Source organism: Diplodia seriata (assembly GCF_021436955.1).
Source record: "Diplodia seriata strain FDS-637 chromosome Unknown scaffold_1, whole genome shotgun sequence".
Lineage (NCBI taxonomy): Eukaryota > Fungi > Ascomycota > Dothideomycetes > Botryosphaeriales > Botryosphaeriaceae > Diplodia > Diplodia seriata.
The window spans coordinates 2,974,664-3,001,449 of record NW_027117308.1 but is presented as its reverse complement, the minus strand read 5'-3'; the positions used below and the strand labels follow the sequence as shown (position 1 = coordinate 3,001,449).

Here is a 26,786-nt window from a genome sequence, read left to right as displayed (position 1 = left end):
ACGATGCACAGACTATCGACCCAGAGGTAAGTCAGACCCAGCTCGCGTGTGACTTTGATCGCATCTTGCACTGTCTCCGGTAAAACTTCTAACGGCAGACCGTACTGGGCAGACGCGACTGTCTCCGATGTCGTTTTGAACCGTTGATCACCACCCCAACAATAACTCAGTGTAGTGTATTGTACGGGCTCTTTTGGTGACACCAAGGTAACCGAGTTGTGTTTGCTTTCTGGACGAACGTGGAGCAACCGTAAAGGCGCAAATGCATGTCTGTAGCTGGAACATTCTCGATGTTGCTCGTTGCATTCGTTCATCCAGTCACGAGCGGTCTGATGTAAGCTTGTCGAATCTGTAAGCAATTCTTGACGGCCGCGAGTTGACTGGGGCAGCGGCTGGTTCCCTGGTAATGCCTTGAGCAACCCATGTCATCCTTCAACGAACGGAGATGTGCATACCATCTAAGGAGAACAGTGCCCATTTGCGATAGTCTTCACCGTAACCTTCATCGAAATTTCTTTCAAATCTTAGTGTGACGAACGGCTCCAAATCTCTTGGACAAGGTTCTTCCAGCAGCGTATAGATGATCGGCCTTCCAAGCATTGCGTCGGGAAGTCCTGAGTACCAGTCTCGGCTCTTGACCATATCTTCAACGTTCACGCGCGGGTCGATCCCTGGACCCAAGCTGAGAAACAGCGGACAACCTTCTTCAGCAGCCGCTTTCGCTTCCACATAAGTCACGCCCAAGTAGCCCGTGGGGTGCGCCGGCCTTCTTTCCCAGAATCTCGGCTCCTTCTCCACCATGGCAGTGTCCAGGCTAACCAAACGAAGATCGATGGTGACCTTCTGGCAGTGGGAACAAGTGTGTATGCCGTCTTCGTCGTAGCCCGAGAACAGCTGCCCGGGCCAGTCCGGCCTCAGTTTGCTGGCGTCGTCAAACGAAGTCCGGCGCGGGATTCGCTGGAGCCTGTGAAGCTTGAGAGCTGGCTTGTCGCTGTTGAGGTCCGACAAGCTCCTTCTGCGCTGTATCCAAGAGGTTCTTCCAGTAGAGGTCGCGGGAATGGCACCCAGGCCGGCATGGCTTCCCCGCCGACCAGAGTCGGAGGGTGGTTCGGCGTCCATGATGGTTGCTGCAGTGTCGTCTTGGTCGTGGATGAGGTAAATGAGAGGATGGTGCAAGAGGTGTGTGTGGAGTGAGATTGCACAAGGCTGAGGTCGAATACCCCTCATGATGCGTAAGCGACGGAGTATGCAAGGTGATCAGCCACATACATGGGTTCTTCCAATCGCGAGTTTGAACCTCACCGTCTTAGCCTAGCTGTTCTCGATACTCAATTTTGCAATAACCGATTCCTGTCATTGACGTTTAATCTCCAGTCTACACACCGTCTGGCCTTGCGGTGAACATCCGGACTAGTCTGGTCACGTGGGCGCTTATCTCAGGCTAAACGGGAATATAAGAGCTAACTGATGTTATTGGATTACCTGGATGAGCTCTGAGAAATGAAAGATGAAACACGCCAGAAATTCATCTTACAGATGCCATATCCCTCTATTTTTTATAACTCATCCCGAACATCTTACAACACCCGCATCTCCAATGTACACACACACACACACACACACACACACATACACACATACATCCCCCACGTCTACCCATCAAGCACCTTAAGCATGTCCTCCGTCCTCACAAACTTCGCCCTCACCCTCCCCTGCTCCTTCCCCCTCTCCCTCTCCGCGGTATCGATCCTCTTCCAATCCTCCCAGCTCACCGGCCTCGCCCCGGCAGCCACCGCCCTGTCCCTCAACGCCTTCCACCCCCTCGCGTCGCTCGGCAGAAACGGGCGGGCCCTCCCCCAATCCGCAATGATCGAATCCGCCGTCGTGAACGCGTCTTGCATGGTGGTGAGGATGACGCCCGTGGGCCCGCGCTTGACCCAGCCGGCGACGTAGATGCCGGGAAGCTGGTCGAAGGAGGAGGTGGTGGCGGGGTCGCTGTTGCCGGGGTCGGGGATGGTGCTGTTGGGGGGACCGACGGGGACGCCGGGGGCGTCGGGCGTGGGCGTGGGGGGGCGCCCGTATTGGACGCGGCGGACCGGGGGGTTGGCGGCGACGCGGCCGCAGCCGTCTTGGGGGATGGTGCCGTTGTGGTGGAAGAAGGGGATGCCGAGGTCTTCGAAGCCGGGGAGGGGCTCGGCCTTGTAGCCGACGGAGCGGAAGGCGATGTCGGCAGGGTAGCTGGTGGTGTAGCCGCCGGGTGACGGTTCGACGGTGGCGGAGCGGTCGAAGGGGTCCACGAGGCCACCGCCGAGGGGCACGCGGAAGGAGGTATGTCGGAAGGTGGCGTTGTTGATACGGGTTTCGCCGCGGGTAGCGGGGCGGAAGGCGGCAGGTGCGAGGAAGTGGTTGAGGGTCCATTGCTTGGTGCCGGGCGGGGGGTCCTGGGGAGGAGCGCCATTGGGTGAGCCCTCTTGGAGTATCTTTGTGAGGCGCTTCATCTGGCGGTTGAGCTTGTACTCCGGGGGCGGGAATAGTGGCGAGGGGATGGGGTTGAAGAAGACATTGGGAAGGTTGAAGAGCTCCCGGATTTCTTTGATGGTATATGCAGCCTGGCCGAGGTTAGCTGTGTTGGGCTGTGTAGGTTGGCACGAACACGAACCTGCATGGGCCCTCTGCGACCGACGATACGGATTGAGTCTATCTTGTTGCGGGAGAGCTTCTCCAAAGCGTGCTCGGTAATGTCCGTCTTTCGCAATTCATCGACGTTACTCAGCAGTATCCGCGCGACATCGAGGGCGACGTTTCCCTGGCCAACGATGACGGCGTCCTTGGCCGTGTCCAGCGCGGGATCCAGGTCTGCATATTCCGGCAGCCCGTTGTACCAGCCTACAAATGCGCGGGCCGAGTACACGCCGTCCAGGTCTTCGCCTGGAATGTTCAGCGCCTGGTCCTTGGAGGCACCGTACGCGAACAGAATGGCATCGTAGTGGGCGGCCAAGGCAGAGAGCGGCAGGTGGTGGCCGACCTGGACGTTTCCGATGAAGGTGAAGCGGGCGGAGGCAGCGACTTCCTCGAACTTTTCCTGGCAATACTGCGCAGTCTCAGCATCGAGTCACGGCAGAAGCGGAGGCTCGGGATTTTCACCTTGACCTCCGGGTGGTCTGGAGCGACACCAAAGCGGACCAGGCCATAGGGGACGGGCTGCTGCTCGTACATGTCGACGTGAGCCCGGGGCAGCTTGGACATCAGCCGGTAGGCCGAGTAGAAGCCTGCCGGCCCCGAGCCGATGACGGCCACGCGGAAGGGGAAGGCAGAGCTGCCGGACGACGCATGCCGGACGCCGAGGGACGAGCGAGACAGCGGCGCATGGGGCCTGCTCGGCGCGCGCAAGCGGTGCGAGCAGGCGCGACACACGAAGGGCGCGGGGCGTGGGAGGCGCATTTTCTGGAGAGCTGGAGAAAAAGTAGAGCGGGCGGCGTCGGAGGTCGGAGCGCGGATGAACCAAGGCAGGCACCTCCACACAGCGTCATCGCCCAACGCACGCGGCTCAACGCGATCGGCCCTCACCCGCAGCCCACGGTGCCACCACAACACCACCGCCGCTCGTCACGATCGGCGAGATCGCGATGACCCTTGGCGCCCGCGAGTCAGCCGCCCGCGAGCAGAGCAGCCGCCCGCGAACAGAGCAGCCGCCCGACCCTGCCGTCCTGTGCCCGAGCAGGAAACGGTGACGCCCACGGCGCGCAGCGTGTTGTCCAGCGCGACCAAACGCGCCTGCCCGACGCGTGCCGCGATGCCGTTTCAGCCCATGCCGGTCACGTTCGGTCGCGGCGCTAACGCAAAAGGTGCCTGGCTAGCTGCCAGAACGAGGCGGCTGCACGCGGCACGGCGGTCCCGCCTGGCAGGGTTGCGTGTTGCCATGGAGACTGTGCGCGCCATCACCAGCCTTAACATGGCCAGCCCGCCCACTACCAAGATCTTGTCCGCCACCACCCACCTCTCTTTGTCTCGAGCCGCGCTGCCTGTGTCGCGTGCGCAGAGCCGGCTGCCACGCGCATTCCTTTCGCTGTCGTCTTCGCCATGCCTGCCCAGCCGTACATGTACAATCCGCCGCAGCGGTACTCGGCCACGTCCGACACCCTCTACGGCTTTGATCCCAAGGCCGTCACCAAGGCGAGCCGCCAGCCGCCCAGGAGCCCGCCGAAGAAGCAGGATGGCCCGCTGGTCGATTTCAACAGGCACCCCGACAGCTATGCTGCCCTGTCCCAGAGCCGGAGCAACGTGAAGCCCATGAACCCGAGGGTCAAGGTCGCTATCAAATGGGTGCGCTGGGTTCAATTTGGCTTCCGCATTCTCCAGCTAGTCGGCGCCATCGGTCTTCTCATCTGCGTCATCTGCATCAAGGGAACCCAGGCCACCGAGGGCTGGATCATTAGGGTACCAGTACGTTCAGACGGGCCCCGCTTTTGCGAAATAGACTTATTCACGCTTCCTAGGCTGCTGTCGACATCGTCTGTGATCTCTACGCAATCTACCACCTCGTCCGCCCTGCCAAAAGCCGCGCTGCCTCCAGCTCTGCCAGCTACCACTTCTTCACCCTGGTCATTGACACCGGCCTGATTCCCTTCTATGTCTTCACTGCCATGCTTGCCAACAACAACTGGCAGGAGGCCCCGGGTGCTGATGGCCGCTGGCGCACCTTCTTTAACACGGACCTTGCTACCTCCAAGATCCTGCTCACTACGTGGTTGACTTCTGTGACTGTCGGCGGGCTGCATCTGATCTCGATCGGTCTGGGTCTCTACCTGGTCCTGGTTTTCCGCAAGATTTCCAAATTCCCTCCCGACATGAACCCGCTCGAGGACAACCTGACCTCCCGCAGGGGTACTAGGCACAAGCACAAGACCTCATCCCTGTCTGACATTACTGTTCGTCCCGAGAAGCGCTTTAGCGATCTTTCAGGCAGCACCGCCATGTCCAGCCCCACCAGGTCTTCCCATGCTCAGGATGACCCTCTGATCCCCGATGTTCGGACCATGCCGTTCATGGATTCAAGGAGAAACTCTAATGTTCTTTACAATCCCCACAGCCCTCAATCAGCACGTGAGTCACGGGTTTACATGCACGGTCGAAACGACAGCATGATTCCTGCGAAGCTTGACCTGAAGAATCTTCCAAAGATGTCTCCGGGCGGTTACGATTCCATGTCACCCGGCTCTTCCCCCGACCGGTCCCCTGTCCGCTCTGAGAAGTCCAGGAAGCGCCAATCCATGATGAGTGACAACTGGACCATCCATGCCGGCGAAGACTTGTCAGCCTCGGACGATGAGGAGGAGACGACCGCCAAGCAGCCCCTGGTCCGACGCTACTCTTTTGAAGCCGATGACGACGGCGCTGTCGCCGCCGCTGCCATGTACACGGACATCATTAACAACAACGGCCCGCTCTCCCCACTTTCCGACGGCGAGAACACCGGCCACCTGCGCCCGCAACCCCTCCGCATGAACCCTCCCTCGCCGCAGCCGCTCGCGAACCACAACGCCGACTACTACAGCAACAAGCGAGCCTCGATGCCCCCGCCCATGCCCTCGTTCCAATCGGAAATCGGTTCCATCTCGTCCGAACGCTCCTCTGACATCGGCCGCGCCATGACCATCAACTCGACCGTCACCCGCACCACCGACGCCTGGAGCTACTTCCCAACCCACGGCCACCACCACCAGCACCACAACGACAACCACAGCAGCAGACGCGGCAGCGTCGAGCCCGCCGCCGGCACCCACTCCAACTTCTCCTCGCCCTCGCGCAGCCCGACCCGCAAAACCCGCTACTACGGCGACCTGCGCGACGCGCAGGAAGGCATCTTGGGCGGCGCCAAGGGGCGCTCTCCCCACAACGGCGGCGGCGGCGGCATATTCCTACAAAAGAAGCAACCGCAACCGCACCAGGAACCCCACCCGAACCACCTCCTCGCCCTGCCCAACAACGGTGGCGGCACCACCAGGCGGTCCATGGGCCGCAGCCCGGAACGCCCCGCGTACGCGCGCGTCGAGAGCAGCCCACGGGTCGTCAGCAGGAGTGGCGTCGACGTCGAAGTCGTCGACGGCGATCTGGGCGACGTGAAGAGGGGAATGGCGCTGGGAGCCGGCGGGGGCAGGCAGAGGGTCGTCAGCGGGAAGGCGGCGGAGGAGGGGTTGGCGGGCGGCTGGGAGGGGGTGACGAGGAGGAAGGTTAGTGGGGTGGCGTAGATGATGGGGGTGGAGTGGAAAATCTTGGATCGATGCGGGAGATGTGGATGGGGAGGTGGGTTTTCCTTTTACTGGGTTTGAATGGGTTTTTGGGGGTTACGGGTCTTTATGTGTGTGATATATCCCCTTCTGTGTGCGATTCTGCCAAATTAGCAGAAGCCGCCTGGTTTTTTTTCTTGGTCTCTTTATTGGGTCTTCGGAATGGTGGGGGGGTATCGATATGGTATCTAATATCTGGTATCCTTTTTTTCTCCTCCCCCGGTTTCTATTCGGCGTTGCTGGATTGGTCTTTGGTTGATGTGTCGGGAAGAACTCTTGACTTCTCTCAAGTACGCACGTCAGCCAGCCGGGGTTATACGTGAATTATCTTGCACGGGTAAGAAAAAAGAAAAGAAAAAAGGGACTGCGGGGGACCGACCGACCGACAGACCCGCAGCGGGGTAGAGATAAGATACATAATAGATTAATACTCCGATTCAAAGCAAGGCAATCCCGGGGCGATGCGTGTGTCTGTGCTTTAATATGGATGTTCGGGATATGTGGGGAGACAGCTAGCTGTCCTCCTGCTGGATCGGGCTAGTGCAGAGCGCTGTCGGGTAGTGTTCGCGACCTACAGGTATGTACATTCTTCTTTAGATCCGGCTGGAGGTTTTATGAGTGTCTGTTTGGAGTTTTCATGTTTTGTGTATTGGCTTGATTTCAGTTATAGAGGCGGCGCAGTTGTTCGGCAGATCTTTGTAAAATCTCCAACTGTGTGGATCAAGGCTGGCTTGTTTGAATTTTTTTTTTTATTGCTAGCAAACTAACAAAGAATGGACCTCATCCTTGTTGAAATCTTGACCGTTGGCCCGCCTGGGCTGACACCGAGCCACATTCCCTTTTCTGACCATTACCAGCGGTAGTTGCGGCGAACCAGATCCTTGATCGCGACGACCTCGAAGGGGGGCCGTCTTTGCGAGATGCGGCTGAGACAATGCCAGCGGCACCACTAGCGCCCATAGGGTTGTGTAAGACCCAGCTACCAACCGTCATGTCGTTCACGGCTGGCGTGGGGAAAGGTCTGCTTGATGGGATCCTCGACGTCAGCGTGGAGCATGGCGTAGTGGAACTTCATCTTGGACTCGTCCATGAGCTTGAACTCTTCCCCGGAGTACTGCATAAATTCGAAGCGGTAGGCCAGGTGGCCCATCCTAATCGTGTGAGCAACGCCGTTCAGTGCCTGGGGCTCTTGGGCCTTGTTGAAGGGCCGCTCGTCGAGGAAGATAATGGACTTCATATGGCGCTTCCACCCGGAGAGACGCAACTCCAGGTACGGCTTGCGGCAGAAGAAGCCACATCGGTTCAGACTTTTGCAGTCATCACATGGAGTGTGTGTGAATGACGCTCGCATGCAGATGTCGCACTGAGCCCCTGACGCCCGCCTTTCCTTTTCCCGCTTCCCAGTCGTAGTCGGGCGGGAGGCAATCCGAGAAGAAACAATCCTATCATGGCTGGCTCGGCTTGTGCGCGTACAAGCCCGAAGTGGTTGGCGGCACACTCCCAAATCCCATCCAGATGAAGTGGATTGGCATGAATAAGGACACACTATAGCCGGAGGAGAGGAAGGATGTGGAGCGAAGGAGCGGTTGGGCCGTATAAAAGCAAAAACAATGTTTTCGGCACTGAACGGTATACGTACATCTAAGGGAGGTTATATACTTAGCAACGAAGAAAAGATCGGTTGGAGGGTCCGCCTTTATATACCCGGTTCCTGGGGAACCCTCATTTTTGTTCCAAGTTTGATGATGAATTGCCACAATCCAAAACACAAATATGTACATACAAACATACCCAACCTTTGTCCGCCTTGTCGCCACTCACTCGGGCGGTCAAACCAGATATGCCGTCTCCCACGGCAAACCCTCCACGGCAGCCGCCGCGCCGAAATGGCGGCGGTAATCCCCCAGAAGCTCGAGGTAATCATCCGCGAACGCCGGGCCCCTACAACCGTGCAAATAGCACTCCCCAAGCAGCCGGAACGTGCGCTGATCGCGACCGGGCACCGCTCTCAACACGAACGGCACGCTCGCGCCGCGCAGGAGGTAGACGCCGTCGGACGCGGCCGCCGCGAAGGGAGCGATCGCGAAAGCCCGCGCCGTGGGGCAGAGCCGGCGACACTTGCGGAAGTCCCACACGTCCTCGAACGGGCGGCCGTAGAGAGCTTGGTCGAAGGTTGCGGAGAAGTGCTTGAAGAAGCTGGCGCTGTCGTGGCGGACGACGGTCTCGCTCGCGTCTTTCCACTCGAGCCGGGGCGAGGCGGGCAGCCCGCCTTGCGGTTGGGAGGCTGTGATTGTGTCCAGCCTGAGCGCCCTGACTTGGAGAGTGCCGATGCCTTCCGTGCCGTCGTTTTTCGGGATGGCGGTTGGGAACTCGGTTCCTCCTGCTACCTTCGGTCTCCAGTAGGCCAGTGATCGGAGGGCTCGATGGATTTGAAAGTCGGGGACCCAAGAGGGAAGATGTATTATCTGTTCCTCTTCATTGCTTCGCTGCCATTCTTCCAATTCACATAACTTTTGCCCGAGTAGTTCGAAAGATAAGAGGGAGTGTTGCGCTTCCAAAAGCTCGCCCTGGATTTTCTCGGCTGCAACGTGGTGAAAGTAAAGCGCGTCACGGATCAGCGATCGCTTGCACCAGGGCAGACGTTCCACGAAATTAGTGAAGTGGTATGTACGGCGCATTGGCGTGTCCGTGGAGTCAGACAAGTATGCAGTCCCACCGATGGTGAGAAACGAGGAATGGAGGACGTCCTTGCCGAGGACTTCCTCCTCTTCTGCTCTCGAGATGCCCAAAGCGGCATAAAGCCTGTCCACTACCTTGAAAGCCGCCCAAGGGCCGATTGAGATTTTCTGGATGGTCTTTTGCAGTGTGTCCCACTCATCTCGTACCTTTTCTATCCACTTCGCCTGCTCCTGGGATGCCTTTGATTCATTCACTCGTCTCACCGCATATATCCAACTGTCGACGCCGGGATATGCCACATCCCAGTGGGAAAGTACAAGCTCATCAAGAGGTATTGGAAGCAATCGAAATATCCTTTGAAGGTCGTGGAGATGGGTGAAATCTCCTACGGCCTTACGTAAAAGGTAAGGCTCAAGCGAAGCCTCGGCCAAAATGTCCAAATGATTGTACTTCACAATGGCTTGCCTTGCCACTGCAGCATACACATGCTCGACCGGTTTGTTGTAGTCTGCAACCAAATTCAAGTCGTCGGAGTTCTTGAGTAGCCCCATCAATGCGTATATACGGTCCCGTGGATCTGTGGAGGAACAGCTTCGCGCGGCGTTCAAGAGCGATACCAGATCCTTGAACGGTCTGCTTTCCTTGTACATGAGTGCGGGTGGGATCCTATTCTCCAGGTTGACTGCTTCAAGTCCGAGAACATGAAAGCGGCCCGGCCAGACGTATGACCAACTGAGGACATCCGCACCCATGATTACGTATGCGAATTTGGCGACAGCAGCTTCCTGTAGAACCCAAGCTCTGGAAAACCAAGGCTGAGACAAGAATTGATTAGCGGTGGTTTGGCCATCTGGGTGCGCGATAGGCTCCCCTTTTCTCAGCGCTTCGAATAAAGGGTGCACATCTAAGTTGGATGTGTTTCTCAAGTGGATCAAGACGCGGTCAGCCTTTGCATAGATTTGCTTCATCAATGGCACCTGGTGATTCTTCTCCAGAGTATCCGACTGGTTGATGCAGATGGCGTCAATCCAGAGGTAGCGATCATCTTTCCACTGCCTTAGGTCGAATAGAGCAGCGTGGCAGCTGGCGGTCACTGACAGAGGTCCCGACTGGGTGAAGATTTGTTTCCGGTCGTTTGGATTGCCCCATGTATACGAGACGGCTTCATATCCGGGGTGCTTTTCGAGCCCGTACTGGAGAACGTGGCATACTATTGGGCTTTGGTCTCGGCCATGGATGAGGCGTATCAAGCGGAAGTCGGTCGGTTTGGCCAAAGCCGTGTGTTGATAATGAGGCGCTGCTCTATCCGTCTTTCCCAAAGGCTCTAGGTCTTCCACGGGCGGTGGTGAGCTACCACAGCCATAGCAAAAGACGCCACCTGGTACCTCGTGGAAATCCGGGGCTCTGCATTTGCAGTAACCATCCCCCATACTAAAGGGCGCCAGAAGAGGTAGAAATCCAAGGCTCACTCGCTTGTTTTGAGGCGATGGCTAGAAAGGACAGCTGATTGGTGGCAAGTCTCTAGTTCCTCAACGACTACTGCAATAATTCTGTTGGTAAGCCGATCAGCTGCTCACTCGGCATGTATTTTTCGGGACATTCACGTACTGGATGAGATGTTCCCTTCCAGCGAAGCACAGCAAGGCCGAAGAGTTGAAATAAAGCCCGGAAGAAGGGATAATGGGAAGGGTTCGCAATGGCGTTGAAAAATACATTGAGAAGTTGATCCTAAGGTTGCAGAAGTGGAGTGTTGTGTCACATCAGAAGGTTGAGGTCGGTGCTGGGAAAGTGGGGCAGTGCGCAGCTGCCTATTGTTTTACATGATTGGTCAGCAACTCAGCTGGGGTAGCTCGGAGCTTGAAACCCTAGACCTAGATGCGTGTACGAGTTTGGAAAACATTGCATTTACGTCGAGGTATTTGCTTCACCTGCTTGTGTAGGAAAACATGCTGTGGCGCTGGCGAACGTGCTAGTAGATCATGCCGACTGGTCACAACCGATTACACAACAAAAGTACCATTACATTCGCCGACCAGCAGCACGTTGGAACCAAGCCATGTGCCCATTTCCCACCATTCATCAAGAACATAACGACACTCCTCCACCACCTCACCCCCTCCCCTTCGTCCACCAAAACTTGACATCCCCCCAATGCTCCTTGAACCCATACACGCACGCATTCGCAAACCCCACATACTGCGTCGAGCTCTGCAGGATCGACAGCGGCCGACTGTACTCGCCCGTCGCCTCGACGATGCGATTCGCCAAGCCGGGCACCCACAGGATCAGATAGGTGACGGGGTACAGGTTCAGCAGCACCATCCTCCACACGTCCTTATCGATGTCCGTCGTCTGCCTGATGCGCATCCTCGGCGGCGGGATCAGCTTCTCCGTCGCCTCATCCCTGCGCCTCGTGCCAAACGCCTTTGGCGGCGGCAGAGGAAAACCCTCTTCATCATCATCCCCCTTCTCAGCATCCCTCTTCCCCTTCTTATTTCCGCCAACCCCCCCATTCCCGAGCCAAAAGTTCATCTCGAACCCGTTCGACGCGGCGGGGTCGCCGTAGTCGAACGAGTACGTGCGCGCGTTGCTCGAGTTGTCGCGCCGCATGCGCAGCCGCCGGTACATGAAGGCGAAGACGTAGACGTAGATGCAGAACGTCACCAGCAGGATGCCGATGCGCCACCCGTGGCCGAGCGCGTACCGCAGGTACTTGCGGTCCCGCGCGATCCAGCACCAGTTGCCCGACACGGGGCCGATGACGCCGAGGGCGAGCGCCGTCGTGCCTGTTGTTGATCGCGATTAGTCTATGTTGTGAGGGGGAAAAATGGCCGGGGCTGGATGGGGGGAGAGAGAGAGGGGGGAAGAAGGGGGAAAAAAAAACGTACTGGTGATGAGCGGGACGATCCAGATGGACAGGCATATCAGGATCTTTCGGTAGGTCGGCGCGTAGAGGATGTAGGATTTGAATTGGATGGTGAGCAGCGTGACCACGGCGATGGCCAGGATCGAGAAGTCGACCGCCTGGATTTCCCCCGCGTTAGCTACCGGGTGATCGGTTCCATGTGGTGCATTGTTCAACTTGCCTGCACCGAGAACTGCCCTATCCACCCGTTCAGGTCGCAAGTAGGACCATCGCTGATTGACCCGTGGTTGATGATGATGTAGATGCCCGATATCGTGTTGTTCAATGAGTTGGTGAACTCTGCGCAACCGTGTGAGCCGGTTACCAACGTCTTTTGTGATTAAAATTCTAGTACTCACCAGCCACAGTAAGGTTCAGAATGAGGGCGTAGCGGAACGACCTCCGCTGGGCACCGAAGACGACCCAGAGCGTGATGACCATGCTCGAGGCGAGAAACGACAGCAAGCTGCCCACTAAAGTGGGAATGGCAATGGCCGGGTCCCAGCCCGTGGCCAGGTCCGAGACGTCTCGTGCTCTGCGTATCATCTTCAAAGGTTTGTGAGTGAAAGGTTCCCCGGAGAGTGTGACTCGTGGCGAGTGTCGCTACTTTAGCAGTGGAGAGTCCTTCGAGGGCGTTGCGCCACAATGGAGAGAAGGAGGGTCGGGCGACAGTGGGGCCTCCAAAGTTGAAAGAGAGGGGGGCGGGCCTTACCATGACTTTTTCCATTATTATCTCTCCCAAGTGTTCGTACAGAGAACGGTCGAATGGGGCGCCGCGTCACGAACGTAGTCAGTAGTCGGTTGCCCTGGGCTTTCCACCAAGGCTAATGCTGCAGGATTCCTTGTCCAACGCAAGCACGTCCGGCTGTGCTATCGAATAATGCTAAACAAAAGAATGAATGATCTCACTCCGCCAGGGAGGTAAAGGTCGGTCCGTGAATGAGGAATTGAAAGAAGTCGAAGGAGAGTCTCGCTCATCCACTGGGGCGCACTCTCTCCAGCCGCAAAGGCTAGCCCTACGTATATAAAAATGCACGCCTAACGAAAATCAGATGTGGAAAGTAGACGCACGGTCACGTTGGGGGATCTGCTATGTCGAAACGGTAGACGTCTCGAGTAGACGGTTAAGCGAATGAATACGAGAGCCGCAAGCCACAGGGCGAATGGGACGGCAGCTTCCTATATGAAAGGAGATCCCTCCGCCTGTGTCTTCCGCGCGTACGTGGCCCAACACCACAGGTAGCGACCATACTGAGTCGTGCAGGAGCTGAGCCTCGAGAGCAGCGTGGTGATTAGGCCGCCCAGCTGTCTCGAGAGCGCCCCCGAGTCCAACCGACGCGACCAAAGCAGCAAACGCGACGCGCCACTCATGAATCGACAGAAATAGATGAGCATGTCTCTGGTATTGGCCGGAGCAACGGAAAAACTAGATTCTTGCCGTGAGACACGTTAAGGGCTTGGCGTTCAAGAGGGAGAACCGGTCATTTTCTTACTCGCATCCCGACAGCATGTAGAACGGACACGGAAATCGTTGACAGTCCTGATCGGAAAATAGTAGCGCATAGCTATAGCTGGAGTCTTAATGGCGTAGTAGTCCTGCGTACGACTAGACTTACGTCGTGTACCAGCGCAAACCTGGCATGGACGCTCCAACGGCGCGCTGCGTCAATGCTTTAGACCCGGGCCTTCCACTATGAAGCCTTTTAGCTAAGGCCATGTTGACATGATCGAAGACCCTGAACTCGCACTTAAGCATTTCAAGCCACACTCATCGAAGGGCGGCAAATCCATGGGCGTCTTTCCTGCGAGAATGTTCCGAAGCCATGGGCGCCTACTTACCCTTCCCCCTCGTGGCTGTTGCGGTCCACATGTTAGCAGATCCCACGCCCTGGATGATCGTCAGCATGTCCTTATAAGGTTATTTGAAACGGCAGCATCATCCCACCCAGAGGTCTGGTACTATACATAACGACTCATACGCAACCCAACCGTGCCGCTTATCCGGGAACACGCAAAGACATATATCTCATCAACAGTATTGATTTGTGACGTATGAGGCTCGGCGTCTCCGGGCCCACGGCATGAAGCTAGGGCTGCACGAGAAGCCGAGGGCACGACCACCGACGGGGCAAGCAGAAGAGGACCTTGAAACGTATCGACGCCGATTGACAAGATAATCCAGCTTGGCACAGCTACACTCACCGGTCGTCCCAAAAGCCCCCCTGCTGGGTACGTTATTCCCGAAAGCCCACGCCATGTCGGATATCCCCCTCTTCCACCCTCCGTCCTCCAACAAGCCCGACAGCCTATTTCGGCCCCTCGCTCGTCTCCCCCCCGTTCTTGACCCAATCCAACCAACTCCCCCTATACTCTCCCACGCGCTCGTACCCGGCCTGCTGCGCCAGCTGCGCCGCGCTGCTGCTGCGCACGCCCGCCTTGCAGTAAAACACGACCTCGTTGCCCGCCGTCGGCTTCTGGAAGCCGAACCGGTCTTCGAACTCGTCCGCGGGCAGGAAGATGCCCTCGGGCACCGACGCGATCGGCATGTTGTGCGCCGTCGGGATGAAGCCGCCGGCGAACTCGTGCGGCTCGCGCACGTCGATCAGGACGCGGTCGGCGGCCGGGTTGGAGAGCATTTGTTTGATCTGGATGTGGTTCGAACACACACGCACGCCAAGGGTTAGCCTGTGGTGTTTGTTTGTTGGCCTTTTCTTGCAATGTGGAGAAGACTGGGTTTGGGGCATGGCGGATGTTATGTGCGACAAGTAGGGAGCTTTCTCAAGTGAGAGGGCAATGAAGAGCAAGCAGACGAAGGCGTGAAGCATGACGGTAGATTGCTTACGCCATTGAAGTCGTAAACCTTGGACTTCGAGCCGTGCTCCGCCGAGTGCCAGCGGATCTGGGTGAGTTGCTGCTTCTGCACCGCGGGCTGGAAAGCGGCGGCGCTCGGCGCGCGGGCAGCAGGTGCGGCGAAATGGAGGGGAGCCGTGCGGCGGGCAGCAGCCGCGGGCGCGGAGCGCAGCGAGAAGCGCATCAATGCTCGTCGGGAAGCCATGGTGGGTGGTAGGCGAAGGGACGGTGTTGTGTTGTGGTCGGTGGGATGGAGCTCTCGGAGTCGGGCTGGCGCACAGCTTCCCCGGACTTTTTGCGTCATATCGACGCGAGATAGCCATCGGCCACGTGACCGGGCCTAAAGATACAGCCGCCATCTTCTCCGGGAGATCAACAGTCGGGGCAGGCATTGACCACCGTTAAGTCACGCACGTCATCTTAGCATCCAATCGCAGCGTATGGGGTCGGGTCATCATCTATAACGTGTACGCTAGACTACGTATGCGCTAGCCACACCATCGCCCAAAGCTCTCCCATCAATATCGACCGCGATTTCGTAGGTTATAGTAGTAGTATAAGGAATGAAGCGGACACACTAGCATCTCAAATCAAACGCCGAAGGGGGTAACGAGCGGCTAAACAGTAGGTTAGGTAGTTAGGCAAAAGCACAAAGAGCAAATTGGTATATTTCTTTTGGCGCCTTAGGAGAGGAAAGCAGACGAATCAAGCAGCAATAACGCCTCCGAGTAGAACGACGGAACTGAGAGGATCGCAACCGCGCCGCATACACGCAACAAGCACCGCGCATACATACAGACGAACGACGACCGAAAAGCAGCATTCGCTTTTTGTGATTCGCCCGGGGTATATTGTCTTTCATAGCCAGATTTCGGTATCGAGGGAGGGAAAGTGATGGGGTATTCAATCGTCGTAGTGGTCAGTCGGGGTATCTTCATCGACGAAGAGAGAAAGAGCTTTTGGGCTGCACGGCTAAATTCTTTTTTGTTGGTTCAACGAGGAGGCCCAATCGGGGCCGGGTATCCAGAAGCAGAATGGGAAGTGCTCGGGCGTCCACTGTCAAACGACGCCCGGGGATCGTACCGGGGCGTCATGTCCCCAGGCGCCGCCGAAGCAGTGGGCGTTCCGTGAAAAGAAAGTTTGGAAGAGTTCGAGTGGTAGCCAAAGCCGGGCGCCGCCGGTACGGGCCAGCCATTGGCGTGGTGGTGTTCATCCTCAGGCAGGTTGATACCGCTGTCGTTCCAGGGGTTGCGGTAGCTGTTGGTCGACTCCAGAGAGACCAGCGACGCCTTGGACGCGTTACGGGACGCGTGCGTGAAGAGAGACCCAGGAGAGTTGGATCCGTTCTTGCGGCGCTCGATGAACGAGGAGAAGGACGACATACTGCCAGGCTTGCGGAGCCTGTCAAGGAAGCCAACCCGCTCGTGAATCGAATGGTTGTCGTCGCCAAAGACGGACCGGGTAGGCGAGTCCGTCGAGTCAAGACGAGGCTCGGCAGGCTGGAGGACCTTGGACGAGAAGTAAGGAAGACTATCCTCAAACGAGTCCGACTTGGGACGAGGGATAGCACCCTTGATGACCTGGGTAATGTCTAGGCCATGTCCGACCAGGCGAGCGATCAGGAAGTCGATCGCGTCCTTGAGACCGCCAGCATAGTTGCGCGTGTAGCTCATGACCAGTGCCTCGAGCGTAAGTTCAGGGGCGTCAACCGGTCCAGGCTGAGTGTCGTGCAGATGGATGTCCATGTTGTACTGGGCCTTCATCTTGAGAACGACGTCCTTCTTGAAGTCCTCAGACCTGAGGAAGTCCTTCAGCTCGGCAGGGGCCATGAAGGTCATCTCGTGGTTCTCAGGAACCATGGCCAAGAATTCGTCGACGGCCTGAGGCACCTGGTACTCGGGACCAGAGACGGTGACGACATCGCTGGCCTGCTCGGTGCTCGGGAAAACGATCTTGCAGTTCCACTTCTTCTCAAGATCCTCGATGTCAGACATACGAGAGATGAGCTCACGGTGGTAGAGGCGGTTGATGACCACGTGCTCAGAAACGAACTCGGCGTCAACCTTCTCAACCATGTCCATGATCTCCTGCTTGACGAGATCAAGGTTCTGTGCGTTACGAGCAGGAGTACGGCAGATGACATTGTCGACCTTGATGTCGTCCTCTTCCTTGCCCAGACCACCGCGATCCATCGCATTGGAGAACTTGACGAAGACAGAGTACTTCTTCATGATGCGCTGGATGTGCTGCCCGCCGATGCCAATGATGCGCTTGTGGTACTGGTCAGGCACGTGGAACGAGATTGCTGCGGGCATCTCCTGTTCGACAAGATCGAGACCTCCTTTCACGTCGTCGTAGCGGTTGCCACGGACGACAATGTAGAAGTTGTACTCGTTGAAGCCGTCGAAAACAATCTGGACATTGCTTTGGCTCATGATCTTGTTGATCTTGCCGTTCTTCTTGCCGCTGACGAACTCCTTGTGCTCGTTGGCCAGCTCGATCTTGACGCTCATCTGGTACTGAGACTTGCGAACGAAGGGGATGTTGTTGATGACCATCATAGCAGCCTTCACGGCATCATCGGATCCACTGATGTGGAAGTTATACCTCTCGAAGCTGATCTCGGCACCAGAGTTGATGCAGATATCCGACAGCATGGCCCGCACATCTTCCGCGGTAGGGGGTCTTTGGTGCCCGTCCGAGTGGGTGATGCACCACGAAGCACTGTAGAACTGACCGGCCTGTATCATGATCAGCAATCGCGCAGTGGCATAAGTGGCATTTATGGAAACATACCAACGCCATGAGCTCCCGCACGGTCCGCTCAACGTTCAGAACATCCGTTCCCTGCACGCGGATCGGACCGCGCTGGAATCCCAGTGGGGGCAGCAAGATATACGAGCCGTTGTTCTCGATAATCTTGCGCACTTTGTCGAGACGCTCGAGCAAAATGCTGTCGATCTTGCTGGTGGTGACGATGACCTCCTTCACGAACGCCCGGGTGCTCAGGACGAGGTCATGTAGCCTCCGCTTGGCCTGCAGGATATCATCAGGATTCTCGCCAGTGATGATGATTTCGTCTTCCGGTCGTCGGATCGCTCCTTGTGGCGTGTAACCATACAAACGCGGGAACGGCGGGGGAAAGTAGATGGCCGTGTTAGTCGCAGACTCAATCAACTTGATGTTCTTACGAGCCCGTCCACAGATGAGCGTGTGCATGGACAGCTCGAGCTTCATGGTGTCAACATGGCGGTGAAGCTAAACACAAATCGATTAGCAAAAGCATCACGCGAGGCGAGCCACCACTGCACGTCACGTACAATCTGATCGATCATAATCAGAACACGCGTCTTCGCGTGCTCTGCGCTCTCCATATCGCCGTAAATGGCACACCTAAGGCGCTGCTCCGCATCGTGCAGCGTGCCGTTGATACTGGCAGACTCGATGTCGATGGGCTTGGGCTGTAGCAGAAAGATATCCGCCTTGGTAACCTTGGAAATCTCATCAAGATGGTTCAAGACCTGCGACTTGACGCCGTCGTTCTCAAACACTAAGCTGTAATCTATGTCCACAGTAGCACACCGCTAAGCGCCGAAGGAAAAGTCAGCATCCACGGCGCCTCAACAGCCGAACGGGATCTCTCCCAGGCGGTGACGTACCAGCGAAATCGGCGTCTCGTTCAGGATCTGGCACCTCGTCTGGCGCACCTGCTCGGCCTCTCCCGACAGGCAGACGTTCGTAACGAGGGTGGTGACGCGCTGCAGGCCCGGCAGCGGCTTTGGCTCCGATGACACGACGGTCGCTTCGAACTGGGGGATCGCGGAACTCAGCTGCTTGCATAATAGGCGCAGGTTCTCGACGTTGGAAATGTGGACGGGCAGTGTGTGCGTCGGCGGCGGCAGTGCGCCGTCCGGTGTCTCTTCTTGCCGGATCCACCGGGCGAAGGCGCTGGGACTCGCGTAGATGACATCGTCGGCGTCAGGGCCGGACAGGTTGGAGGCGAAGGGGACGTTGAACGAGAGGTTGACGAGGGTACCGGGCGTTATGGTGGGAGTGATGGCGGCGGCGTTTGACGGGCGTTTGACGGGCTGGTTGGGGAGGTCGTTATGTGATCGTGACATGCTGAAGCCCATCGAGGGCGTCATCTTCTCCCATCCATGGCGGGCCTGGCCGGTGAAGTTGGATATCTTGTGCATCGTGGCCGGCTGCACGCCCCACGACAGACAGGAAGACGATGAAGGGGGGAGGGGAGGCGTGGTGCGGGTGTGGTGGTGGTGAGGCGATGGGTATGGAGAGCTGGGGTGGTGGACGTTGGAGCGAGAGAAGGGCGTAGGATTTGGCGAACGGCCGGCCACTGGCACGACTGGATCGCCCGGGAGCGTTCGTTCGTTCGATGAAATCAACCTAAGGCCGCCAAGCGCGAGCCGGGCTGTGCGTCGCGTAGATCCTGCTGCCAGCAACACCACGCCCTGCGTGCCGCAACACAGGCGGGCAGGCAGAGCGCGCCAGGCCAGCAGCGGCCGTGGCAGAGGCGCCGCCCGGGTGCATGCAGCGCTGGCCTCTGCTCGAGGCCCGCGCCGTTTCCGCGAGGCCGTCGAGGGATGCGCGCAGCTGGGCGTGTTTAGACCGCCGAAAAACATGGCCACTCGCCGCCTGGCCGCCTGGCACTCCCGCCCTCGCGCCCCTCGTCGCCGGCCGCCTCCAGAAGAGCAGTGCGACGGCGACCACGCGACGTGTCTGCCCACTGCTCACCGCGCTCCGAGCGCTGCTCAGCCACCACAGCAATCAGCGGCAGCCGGCCCCGGGGCTCATCTCGCCGTCGCCTTGTCTCGTCTGCCAGCTGCTGGTCGCATGCAGGTACACTACGGCACCGGCGCCTGTCCACTGGGGAGGCGGGTGCCATCTGCGGACGCGGACGCCGTCGTCGAGCGTCTCTCCGCACGCGATGGTGGCCCGCTCGCTCCACTCCACAGTAGCTGCTAGAAAAACACACACCACGCCGCGCCTGCAACGACCCGTCCGGCCTCCCGCTCCACCACGCCCAGCGCACGCAGATGCCAGAACGATCCCGTTTCCCGAACCTTAATTGCATATCTGGGCAGCAGCCCCGGTCGGGCGCGCAGCGGCGGCAGCAAAAAAAGAAACGACAATATTAATGCTCACCACGGCGATCAAGGGGGAGACAGCAGCACGCCGGCCTGCCTCTTCACGTGCAATCCTTGCGCTGCCCACCGTCCTTTGAGTGGCTGCGTTGAGCCTCTGGCTTTCCCTAGCACGCGCTGCGCTCGTCTTGATTCGACCGCTTCGTGCGGCACGCGGAAGCCCCGGCTGCTTGTTTCGTCATCAATGCCTGAGCCCGAAGGCCTCCCTGGCACTTGAACTGGCTGCACTACTATGCACGGCGCTAAAGGCCGGTCCACGGTTCGAGCAGCACACTGCCAGCTTGGGAGCGCAGGCCGGGCGGGATGCGCCAGCCGTGTCCTGCTCACGGACGGGCCTCGCGTGTCAATGCCACAATCCGGACGCCGGCCGGAGGGCGGGCTTGTCGAGGCGTCTTGTTGTCTCTGCTCGAAACCTGTCGCTCGCGGCCCTTTTTTTTCCCTGTGACATGACATGCGCCTGCAGCGTGGAGCCTCGCCCAAGTCAGGGTAGCCTGACGATGGAGCGAGGAGGCGGCCAGAACGACAGGGCGGCGGCATCTCTCCACGCTGCCGCGCTCTGAAGGCGGCCGTTTCACATCTGCAAGTCGACGGCCAGCCCCAACCACAAAGACACCTGAGTCGCCCACAAGCCCCGCCAGAGGCTAGCCACGCCTGCGCCCAAGCGCGAAGAATGCGTCATGCCCGAACCAGGCAAGGTGCTGTTCCTTCGTGAGGCATTTGACCCTCGCGCCGGCTTGCGCTTCGGCCCTCCAGCTGGACCGACCCGAACAAGTCGGCGCTGCTCGGGGATACTCTTGACGGTCAGATCATCGAATGCGAGACGGCGGAGGGCGGCCCCGTTCTTTGTCATCGACCTCCGTCAGTCATGTGGAGTAGAGATGCAGATCTCCTGCGCCCATTACGCACTTGGTGTCTGCTCGGTGGGGGCTGTCGTCGGATTCTGAGCTTTCTCCTTTCCCTTCTATCCAACCGGAATTACGTCGTTTCGCAGTGGCGGAAACCACTGCACACATGATATTGACGATGATGATGATGATGATTCCCGTTCCCGCTCGAGATCCGCTGTGGATACTCGTCCAACAGATAACGACTATCCAGAAAAAAACAAGACCCGCCCGCCACCAAACCATGCCGTATGCAACGAATCCAGAAGTCGCTCCAATGTTCCAAACATCATGCCATGCCAACGTGAACGTATCTCATCAGTACCTGTATGCAACATTGCGTGGCTCCCCGCCGTATTCCTGCGCCTCCATGGGCCGCTCGATGATCTCCGGCTCGTCCACATACCGACGCACTGGATGTTGCGGAGCGTATGCGTACCGCCGCTCGTCGAACCCGTCTCCTTCGTGCACGACACTGACAGCCCGGTATCCGGGAGGCAGAGCCTCTACTCTGCGAGCGTACCCCCCGCCTGGAGCAACGCTGCCATGCCGAGACATGTATTCGGCAGGAATTTCCCGTCGAACAGCCTCCGGCCGGACGCTGTAAGCTCGAGCAAGATACTCGCCTCTCGGAGGCGGCGGCATCTCCTCATACCGAGCAGGCGGATGCCTTTCCAGAGGCTCCTGTCCCGGAACCAAATCCTCTCTCAGGGGCTCTCCCGGACGCATTGAGTACTCCCGCTGTCGGTACGGGCGATACGGTGGCTCTACGATCTCAAGCTCCGGCTGCTCCACGTATCTACGTGGCTGCGGTGGTAGCATCCGTTGCGATGCTTCGTCCTCCTCATAGCCCTCTGTGCGTGCAACCGGACGCATGGTGGGTTCACGAGTCCGTGCGCGCTCATAGAGCATCTCTTCGCCAATACGTCTAGGAGCTGGAGCAACGGATGCTCTCCTGTCTACCATGGCTGGTTCAGCATAGTATCTGTTGCCGTATTGGTCCACGACGACACGTCTTGGAGCAGGTGGAGGTCCCATAATGGCGGGAGATCGGATCCTCTGGTAAGGATCCATAGCATATGGCGGCGAGATCGACCTTTCCGAGCGAATGTATCGAGTTGCTCCGGGCCGAACAGATCCTTCTCGAAATACCGGCGTGGCATGGCCATCAAGGTAAGCATGTGATACAGCACGCACGGATTCATAAGGACCCGGCTGCAAGGGCGAGTATGGCCGTCGTGCATGTTGGATGCTAGCCATCCTCCTCAAGTCCTGATCATCTCTTTCAGACCGCCGATATGCCACCCGCGATGGAACCCGAACGACTTCCGGCTCAAACTCATACCGAGGAGCGGGTGCGGGCTGTTCGTATTCCATGTAGTAGACGGGACGAGCCGCATCCCTTGGCGACACGATCTCGACATCATCGTGCTGAGTGCGCGTAACCTTGCGTCTGGCATCTTGGGCGGGTTCTGCCAATCCAGCGAGTGGAGGGGGGGACACCGGTTCTTCCTTGATATAGGGCTCCGGAGAATCAGCAACGCGCTTGTTGTTTGACACTCGCCTCTGCTTATCGGCCTTCTCAGCCTCTTTGGCTTCCCTGCGACGCTTCCGTGAATTGTTCTGTTGACGAGGCGCTGTAGGACTCTGCCGGCCTGAACGCGGTGAGTTCTCATTTCGGTTCCCATTGCCCTTCCCGCGGATACCATTTCGTGGGGAAGAGTTTGTGCTCGCTGGAAGTGGCTGAGCAGCAGGGCCTCGGGGCGCGTCCAAACCAGGTACTTTGGCAAACGTCAGCGGTGAAACGCGGGCTGGCTGGGGAGCCACTGGTGTCTGAATATGGTTCGTGATGACGGGCACTCTTGGGGAGGGAAGCGAACCATGGGTGCTGTTCTGATTCTGGACTGGAGCGGGGCCACGGGTAGGCGGCGGAGGAACAGTAGTAAAGGCTTCAGCGCCTGGCGGCTCGTAGTCGGACTCGTCTCCATCTTCAATCAACTCCATATCGTCGCGCATCTCCATTTGGGAAAGAGTCTGGGCGTCTGCCTCGGCATTGCCATTCGGCGCCGCCGTCGCTGCAGTCTTGTCGCCTGACGATGCACCACCTGCCACCTCCACTGCACTCGCAGTTCCCGAACTGTCATGGTCGCTAGAAGACCAGCTGTTCGCCTGGCTTGAGTAGTATGAGTTCTCATCGAATGAATCACTGGTCGGGCTGTTGGAATTAGTCTCTGAACGTAAGCCAGATACCGGTTGAGCAAGGGCCAGGGCTTTGGTCAACACGTCTGAAACGTCAAGCGGCTCAGTATCAACACCGGCATCTCTGTCGCGAGATTGAACCCGCTTCTGGTCCACCTGATCCTTGAGTATGCGTTCGATTCTCTGCCGCTTGAGCTGGATCTCGGCGCGCACAAGGTCATCAGACTTTGTCAGAAGCACAGGATCTATCCCGGACGAGGACGGCTTCAAGACTGGTGGGCGCTGGGAGCTCTGAGGCCGAGCAAAGGATGCAGAAGGGGTAGAGTTGTAGGAGCTGCTGCTATGCGGTGTGTGCGTATAGGCATGCGGGGCGGCGCCGTTGAGGGCGGCATTGGATGGTGGGCGAGCAGTAGATGGCGGCCGGGCGTGAGGTTGCTGCAGCAGTTTCTCTAGAGCATGGTCAGGGAGCTTGAGCCGCGGGTGCTTGCCCGCGAGCACCTCGTCTCGCAACTGCAGCAGCTGCTGGTAGAAGTCTGCGAGGCGGCGCGTCTCCGGGGCGAGATGCTGGTCATCGCCGTTGGCCTGCACGGAAAGTACTGGCGCGGCCGAAGCCATGGTATGTCAGTGACTGGGTGGATGCACACGCAGATGCGACTTTGGCAAGCGATGCACAGGCGCGAGGAAATGGATGGTAAGTTCACGGTGCCGAGCGGCAGCGGGTGGAGTTTTGCAGGGCGAGGAACGGAGGTGTCGCCCGCGCCGAATCCAAATATTGGCCCTGGTCCGGCCGCCTTTTCCCGAGCACCCAACAGAGTGCAGATTTCCGATCGTCAGCCTTGCGCCCTTGCTCGAGGGACGTCGGGTCTCGAGTAAACCTTGAACGCGCGTTCGCAACATTCGTCCACGGACAGCTGCCGCTATGTCTTGGACTCGACTTTCCAAGCCGTCTACCACGGTCTGCATGTGCAGCTCTCACAGCATTGCCCAGCTTTACATAGAGAACGATGGCAGCATTGCCGTAGATAGCAGCGACTCCGACTTGGACTGTAGAGCAAACCAAAGCTGTGCCAGTCATACCGCAGAAGCACAGCACTGTTGCAGGCACAATTACCCGGCGGCCTCTCAAAGCCGGCCCTGCGCCCTTCAGCCGGAAGCGGTGCCGAGGCGCCGAGTCGCTCTCCGAGAGCGCTCCTGGTGACTCCTTCTTGACACCGCCCAAAACAACGCGCTGGTGGTGCATATGATCTCGCTCGTCGCGAAGCCGCAGTTTCTCCTTCGCTGTCGGCCATCTTTTGCACTTTCCGCCCCCCGGCTGCTCGGTACACGTCGCGAGTTCCAGGCCTCCAGGGCCTTCACTACCGCGACAATGGCGGAAGCTGCGAGCAAACCCGTGTTCTTCTTCGACATCGACAACTGTGTATGTTCCGTCCCGTGATCTCGTATCTCGGATGACTGCTTACCCCTGCAGCTTTACTCCAAGAGTAGGCTTCCTATTCCGGCAACCGGTACGGAATGTAGGGCTAACGGCTGCCCGCTGCAGACACACGCGTTGCCAACATGATGTCCGATCTCATCGGTACGCTGCTTATCCACTTTCCTAATGGGTGTCCTACTCACAGCTGCATAGACAAGTACTTCCAGTCGCATTTGTCTCTCACCCAAGAAGAGGCCAACACCCTGCACATGAAGTACTACAAGGACTACGGCCTTGCCATCGAGGGTCTTGTCCGCCATCACAAGGTTGACCCTCTCGAGTACAACAGCAAAGTGGACGATGCTCTTCCCCTTGAAAAAGTCATCAAGCCGAACCCCCAGCTACGCAAAATGCTGGAAGACATAGATCGGGACAAGGTCCGTCTATGGCTGTTCACTAACGCCTACCTCAACCACGGGAAACGAGTTGTGAAACTCCTTGGAATCGAGGATCTGTTCGAGGGCATCACGTATTGCGACTACGGCGCCGAGAAATTCGTGTGCAAACCACACGAAGACATGTTCCAGAAAGCCATGGAAGAAGCAGGTGTCGAGAGAGTCGAAGAGTGTTACTTTGTTGGTGCGTGCCTCGGATATCCTAATTTCTTGTTGAGCTCATCTAAGTGAAATTAATCCAGACGACTCCGCCTCCAACGTACGCGCAGCCAAGGAGCTTGGATGGACCGCCGTCCACTTCGTCGAGTCTACAGAGTCGGCACCTGCTCAGCAGGCATCGCAGTATCAGATCAAACATCTGGAGGAGCTCCGCACCATTTTCCCGCAGTTCTTCACGACCCCGCCCAATGATCCACCTCAGAAGTCGATCCCTTAGGCCGCTTTCGGTCGATATTTTTAGTAAGCTTGCTCGGGCACGGAAAGTGTCATTAAAGCTCAAGCCTAGCGTAACCGGGGGATCATCTGAGTGCTCTTCATTACGCTTGGTCCGGAGAAGGCCATCTACCTTGTCTTACTTCTCCTGGCACTGGGCCACATCAAAGTTCTTGGCCATCTTAGATATCATTGTCTTGTTTGGATTCGGCGGGAGAGGAGAATAGAGTCATTATAGAACGTTTGCAACATTCATAGAGCAAGTCACACTACTCCAGCCGGAGCGTCTTCGTGGGCTATCTCCGGATCTGCCCTTTCTTCATCTTTGCCGTTCTCGTCGCGTTGCAGCGAGTGCCCATACTCTTTCCAGAGATGCTTGACGGACTTTCCGAAGATCTCTTTCCAGAACGTATCCTCGTCATACTCTTTTCTCCTAAGACACTCATTGATAGCCATCACGCTACCGTGGCCGTAGGTCTTTTCCAAGTGGTCCAGGAAATAACCGGTGTGCTGGTAGCCGGCATCCCAGTCCCCGTCAGCCTCCTTCTTCCAGTGCGGCGGCACGAATCCACACCTCAGCCGCACGTAGTCCGCAATGCCCTCGATCAAGCCACCTGGCGCCGTTCCCAAGGCGTTCCACTGCCAACAATGCACCATCTCGTGGCGTAGGACACCCAGCATCTCCTCCTTTCCCCGATCCTTGGCGATGTTCGATATGTAGTCGAGGGAGAAGTGAATCTCCTTGTGATCGCCGTCTATATCCTTCCCTGTGGTGTATGCGACGCCACCCATGGAGCGGAGGATGAGGGTGATGGAGCGTACGGGTGGGATATCGGAGTGCCGCGAATACAGCACCTGGATTACGCCGGAGACGGCCTCTTCGAGGACCTGCGAAGCATCCAGGTGGGCAAGGAAGGACTTGGCGCCCTCGTGCGAGAGGTCGCGCAGTTCCAGGCGCAGCAGCGGCTTGCGCTTCAGCACGGGCTTCTTCGCCTCGGGGGCGGGGACGGGCGTCATGGTCTGGAAGTAGACGGGAGGAGGAGGCATGTTCCACGGTATCGCAGTGCGGTACTTGCTGGATATAGTGTGCTCGGGGTGGCCCCAGGTGGCGGGATGTTGACGCTGGAATGCGCAAGGGTCAAGTGAGGCAGGGATGTGGGAGCAAGGGACAAGGGACGATGCCAGGCTGCACCTGCAGTTCACCTACGTAGCCCGCCGGTCAAAGTCGTGGCCGCACCGCCGCGACGCGAACATCATGTCCGTACGGAGCAAGCGAAGTGAGTAATAAGACAGGCCCAGCCCGTGTGAAATACGGGCCACGGACGGTGTCCGAGATCAGATACCGCGGCAGTGTGCGAAAGGGCAGCCAGCAAGGGCGTCGTTCGTCCGCGCAAGCACGTCCTTCAGGTTGGGCACAGCGGCTCGGAGTGGGGCGGGATCAGGGCGCTGCCCCAGCAGCAAGTCGCCGTCGCCGCTTTTCCCAAACAAACCTCACAGTCAACAGAACACCATCCCACCG

The 26,786-nt window shown here is 58.0% G+C and overlaps 10 protein-coding genes across 10 annotated transcripts; 2 read left to right on the top strand and 8 right to left on the bottom strand.

Annotated features, from left to right (window-relative positions):
• Positions 1 to 1,652: 1,652 nt before the first annotated feature.
• ARH1 (NADPH-adrenodoxin reductase) lies at positions 1,653 to 3,246 on the bottom strand (the record flags this gene model as incomplete). The annotated part of the gene is made up of 3 exons (XM_066772380.1): positions 1,653 to 2,609; positions 2,660 to 3,091; positions 3,145 to 3,246. The coding sequence occupies 3 exons, from the start codon at positions 3,244 to 3,246 to the stop codon at positions 1,653 to 1,655; spliced, it is 1,491 nt and encodes a 496-aa protein (XP_066637659.1).
• An 852-nt stretch (positions 3,247 to 4,098) lies between these two features.
• On the top strand, positions 4,099 to 6,248 carry SLS55_000872 (uncharacterized protein; the record flags this gene model as incomplete). Its single annotated transcript, XM_066772379.1, has 2 exons — positions 4,099 to 4,443; positions 4,497 to 6,248. 2 exons carry the CDS (start codon positions 4,099 to 4,101, stop codon positions 6,246 to 6,248), a joined length of 2,097 nt encoding a protein of 698 aa, XP_066637658.1.
• Positions 6,249 to 7,266: 1,018 nt separating this feature from the next.
• On the bottom strand, positions 7,267 to 7,638 carry SLS55_000871 (uncharacterized protein; the record flags this gene model as incomplete). Its single annotated transcript, XM_066772378.1, has 2 exons — positions 7,267 to 7,594; positions 7,631 to 7,638. The coding sequence occupies 2 exons, from the start codon at positions 7,636 to 7,638 to the stop codon at positions 7,267 to 7,269; spliced, it is 336 nt and encodes a 111-aa protein (XP_066637657.1).
• Positions 7,639 to 8,116: 478 nt separating this feature from the next.
• Positions 8,117 to 9,718, bottom strand: SLS55_000870 (uncharacterized protein; the record flags this gene model as incomplete). The annotated part of the gene is made up of 1 exon (XM_066772377.1): positions 8,117 to 9,718. The coding sequence occupies one exon, from the start codon at positions 9,716 to 9,718 to the stop codon at positions 8,117 to 8,119; it is 1,602 nt and encodes a 533-aa protein (XP_066637656.1).
• A 1,357-nt stretch (positions 9,719 to 11,075) lies between these two features.
• Positions 11,076 to 12,312, bottom strand: SLS55_000869 (uncharacterized protein; the record flags this gene model as incomplete). The annotated part of the gene is made up of 4 exons (XM_066772376.1): positions 11,076 to 11,752; positions 11,855 to 11,990; positions 12,059 to 12,171; positions 12,231 to 12,312. 4 exons carry the CDS (start codon positions 12,310 to 12,312, stop codon positions 11,076 to 11,078), a joined length of 1,008 nt encoding a protein of 335 aa, XP_066637655.1.
• Positions 12,313 to 14,177: 1,865 nt separating this feature from the next.
• Positions 14,178 to 14,926, bottom strand: SLS55_000868 (uncharacterized protein; the record flags this gene model as incomplete). The annotated part of the gene is made up of 2 exons (XM_066772375.1): positions 14,178 to 14,516; positions 14,714 to 14,926. 2 exons carry the CDS (start codon positions 14,924 to 14,926, stop codon positions 14,178 to 14,180), a joined length of 552 nt encoding a protein of 183 aa, XP_066637654.1.
• Positions 14,927 to 15,713: 787 nt separating this feature from the next.
• Positions 15,714 to 18,917, bottom strand: SLS55_000867 (uncharacterized protein; the record flags this gene model as incomplete). The annotated part of the gene is made up of 4 exons (XM_066772374.1): positions 15,714 to 17,462; positions 17,518 to 17,979; positions 18,042 to 18,283; positions 18,347 to 18,917. The coding sequence occupies 4 exons, from the start codon at positions 18,915 to 18,917 to the stop codon at positions 15,714 to 15,716; spliced, it is 3,024 nt and encodes a 1,007-aa protein (XP_066637653.1).
• Positions 18,918 to 21,085: 2,168 nt separating this feature from the next.
• On the bottom strand, positions 21,086 to 23,581 carry SLS55_000866 (uncharacterized protein; the record flags this gene model as incomplete). Its single annotated transcript, XM_066772373.1, has 1 exon — positions 21,086 to 23,581. One exon carries the CDS (start codon positions 23,579 to 23,581, stop codon positions 21,086 to 21,088), a length of 2,496 nt encoding a protein of 831 aa, XP_066637652.1.
• Positions 23,582 to 24,332: 751 nt separating this feature from the next.
• Positions 24,333 to 25,271, top strand: SDT1 (putative suppressor of disruption of TFIIS; the record flags this gene model as incomplete). The annotated part of the gene is made up of 5 exons (XM_066772372.1): positions 24,333 to 24,383; positions 24,435 to 24,447; positions 24,507 to 24,542; positions 24,594 to 25,019; positions 25,078 to 25,271. The coding sequence occupies 5 exons, from the start codon at positions 24,333 to 24,335 to the stop codon at positions 25,269 to 25,271; spliced, it is 720 nt and encodes a 239-aa protein (XP_066637651.1).
• A 260-nt stretch (positions 25,272 to 25,531) lies between these two features.
• SLS55_000864 (uncharacterized protein) lies at positions 25,532 to 26,314 on the bottom strand (the record flags this gene model as incomplete). The annotated part of the gene is made up of 1 exon (XM_066772371.1): positions 25,532 to 26,314. One exon carries the CDS (start codon positions 26,312 to 26,314, stop codon positions 25,532 to 25,534), a length of 783 nt encoding a protein of 260 aa, XP_066637650.1.
• Positions 26,315 to 26,786: the final 472 nt, after the last annotated feature.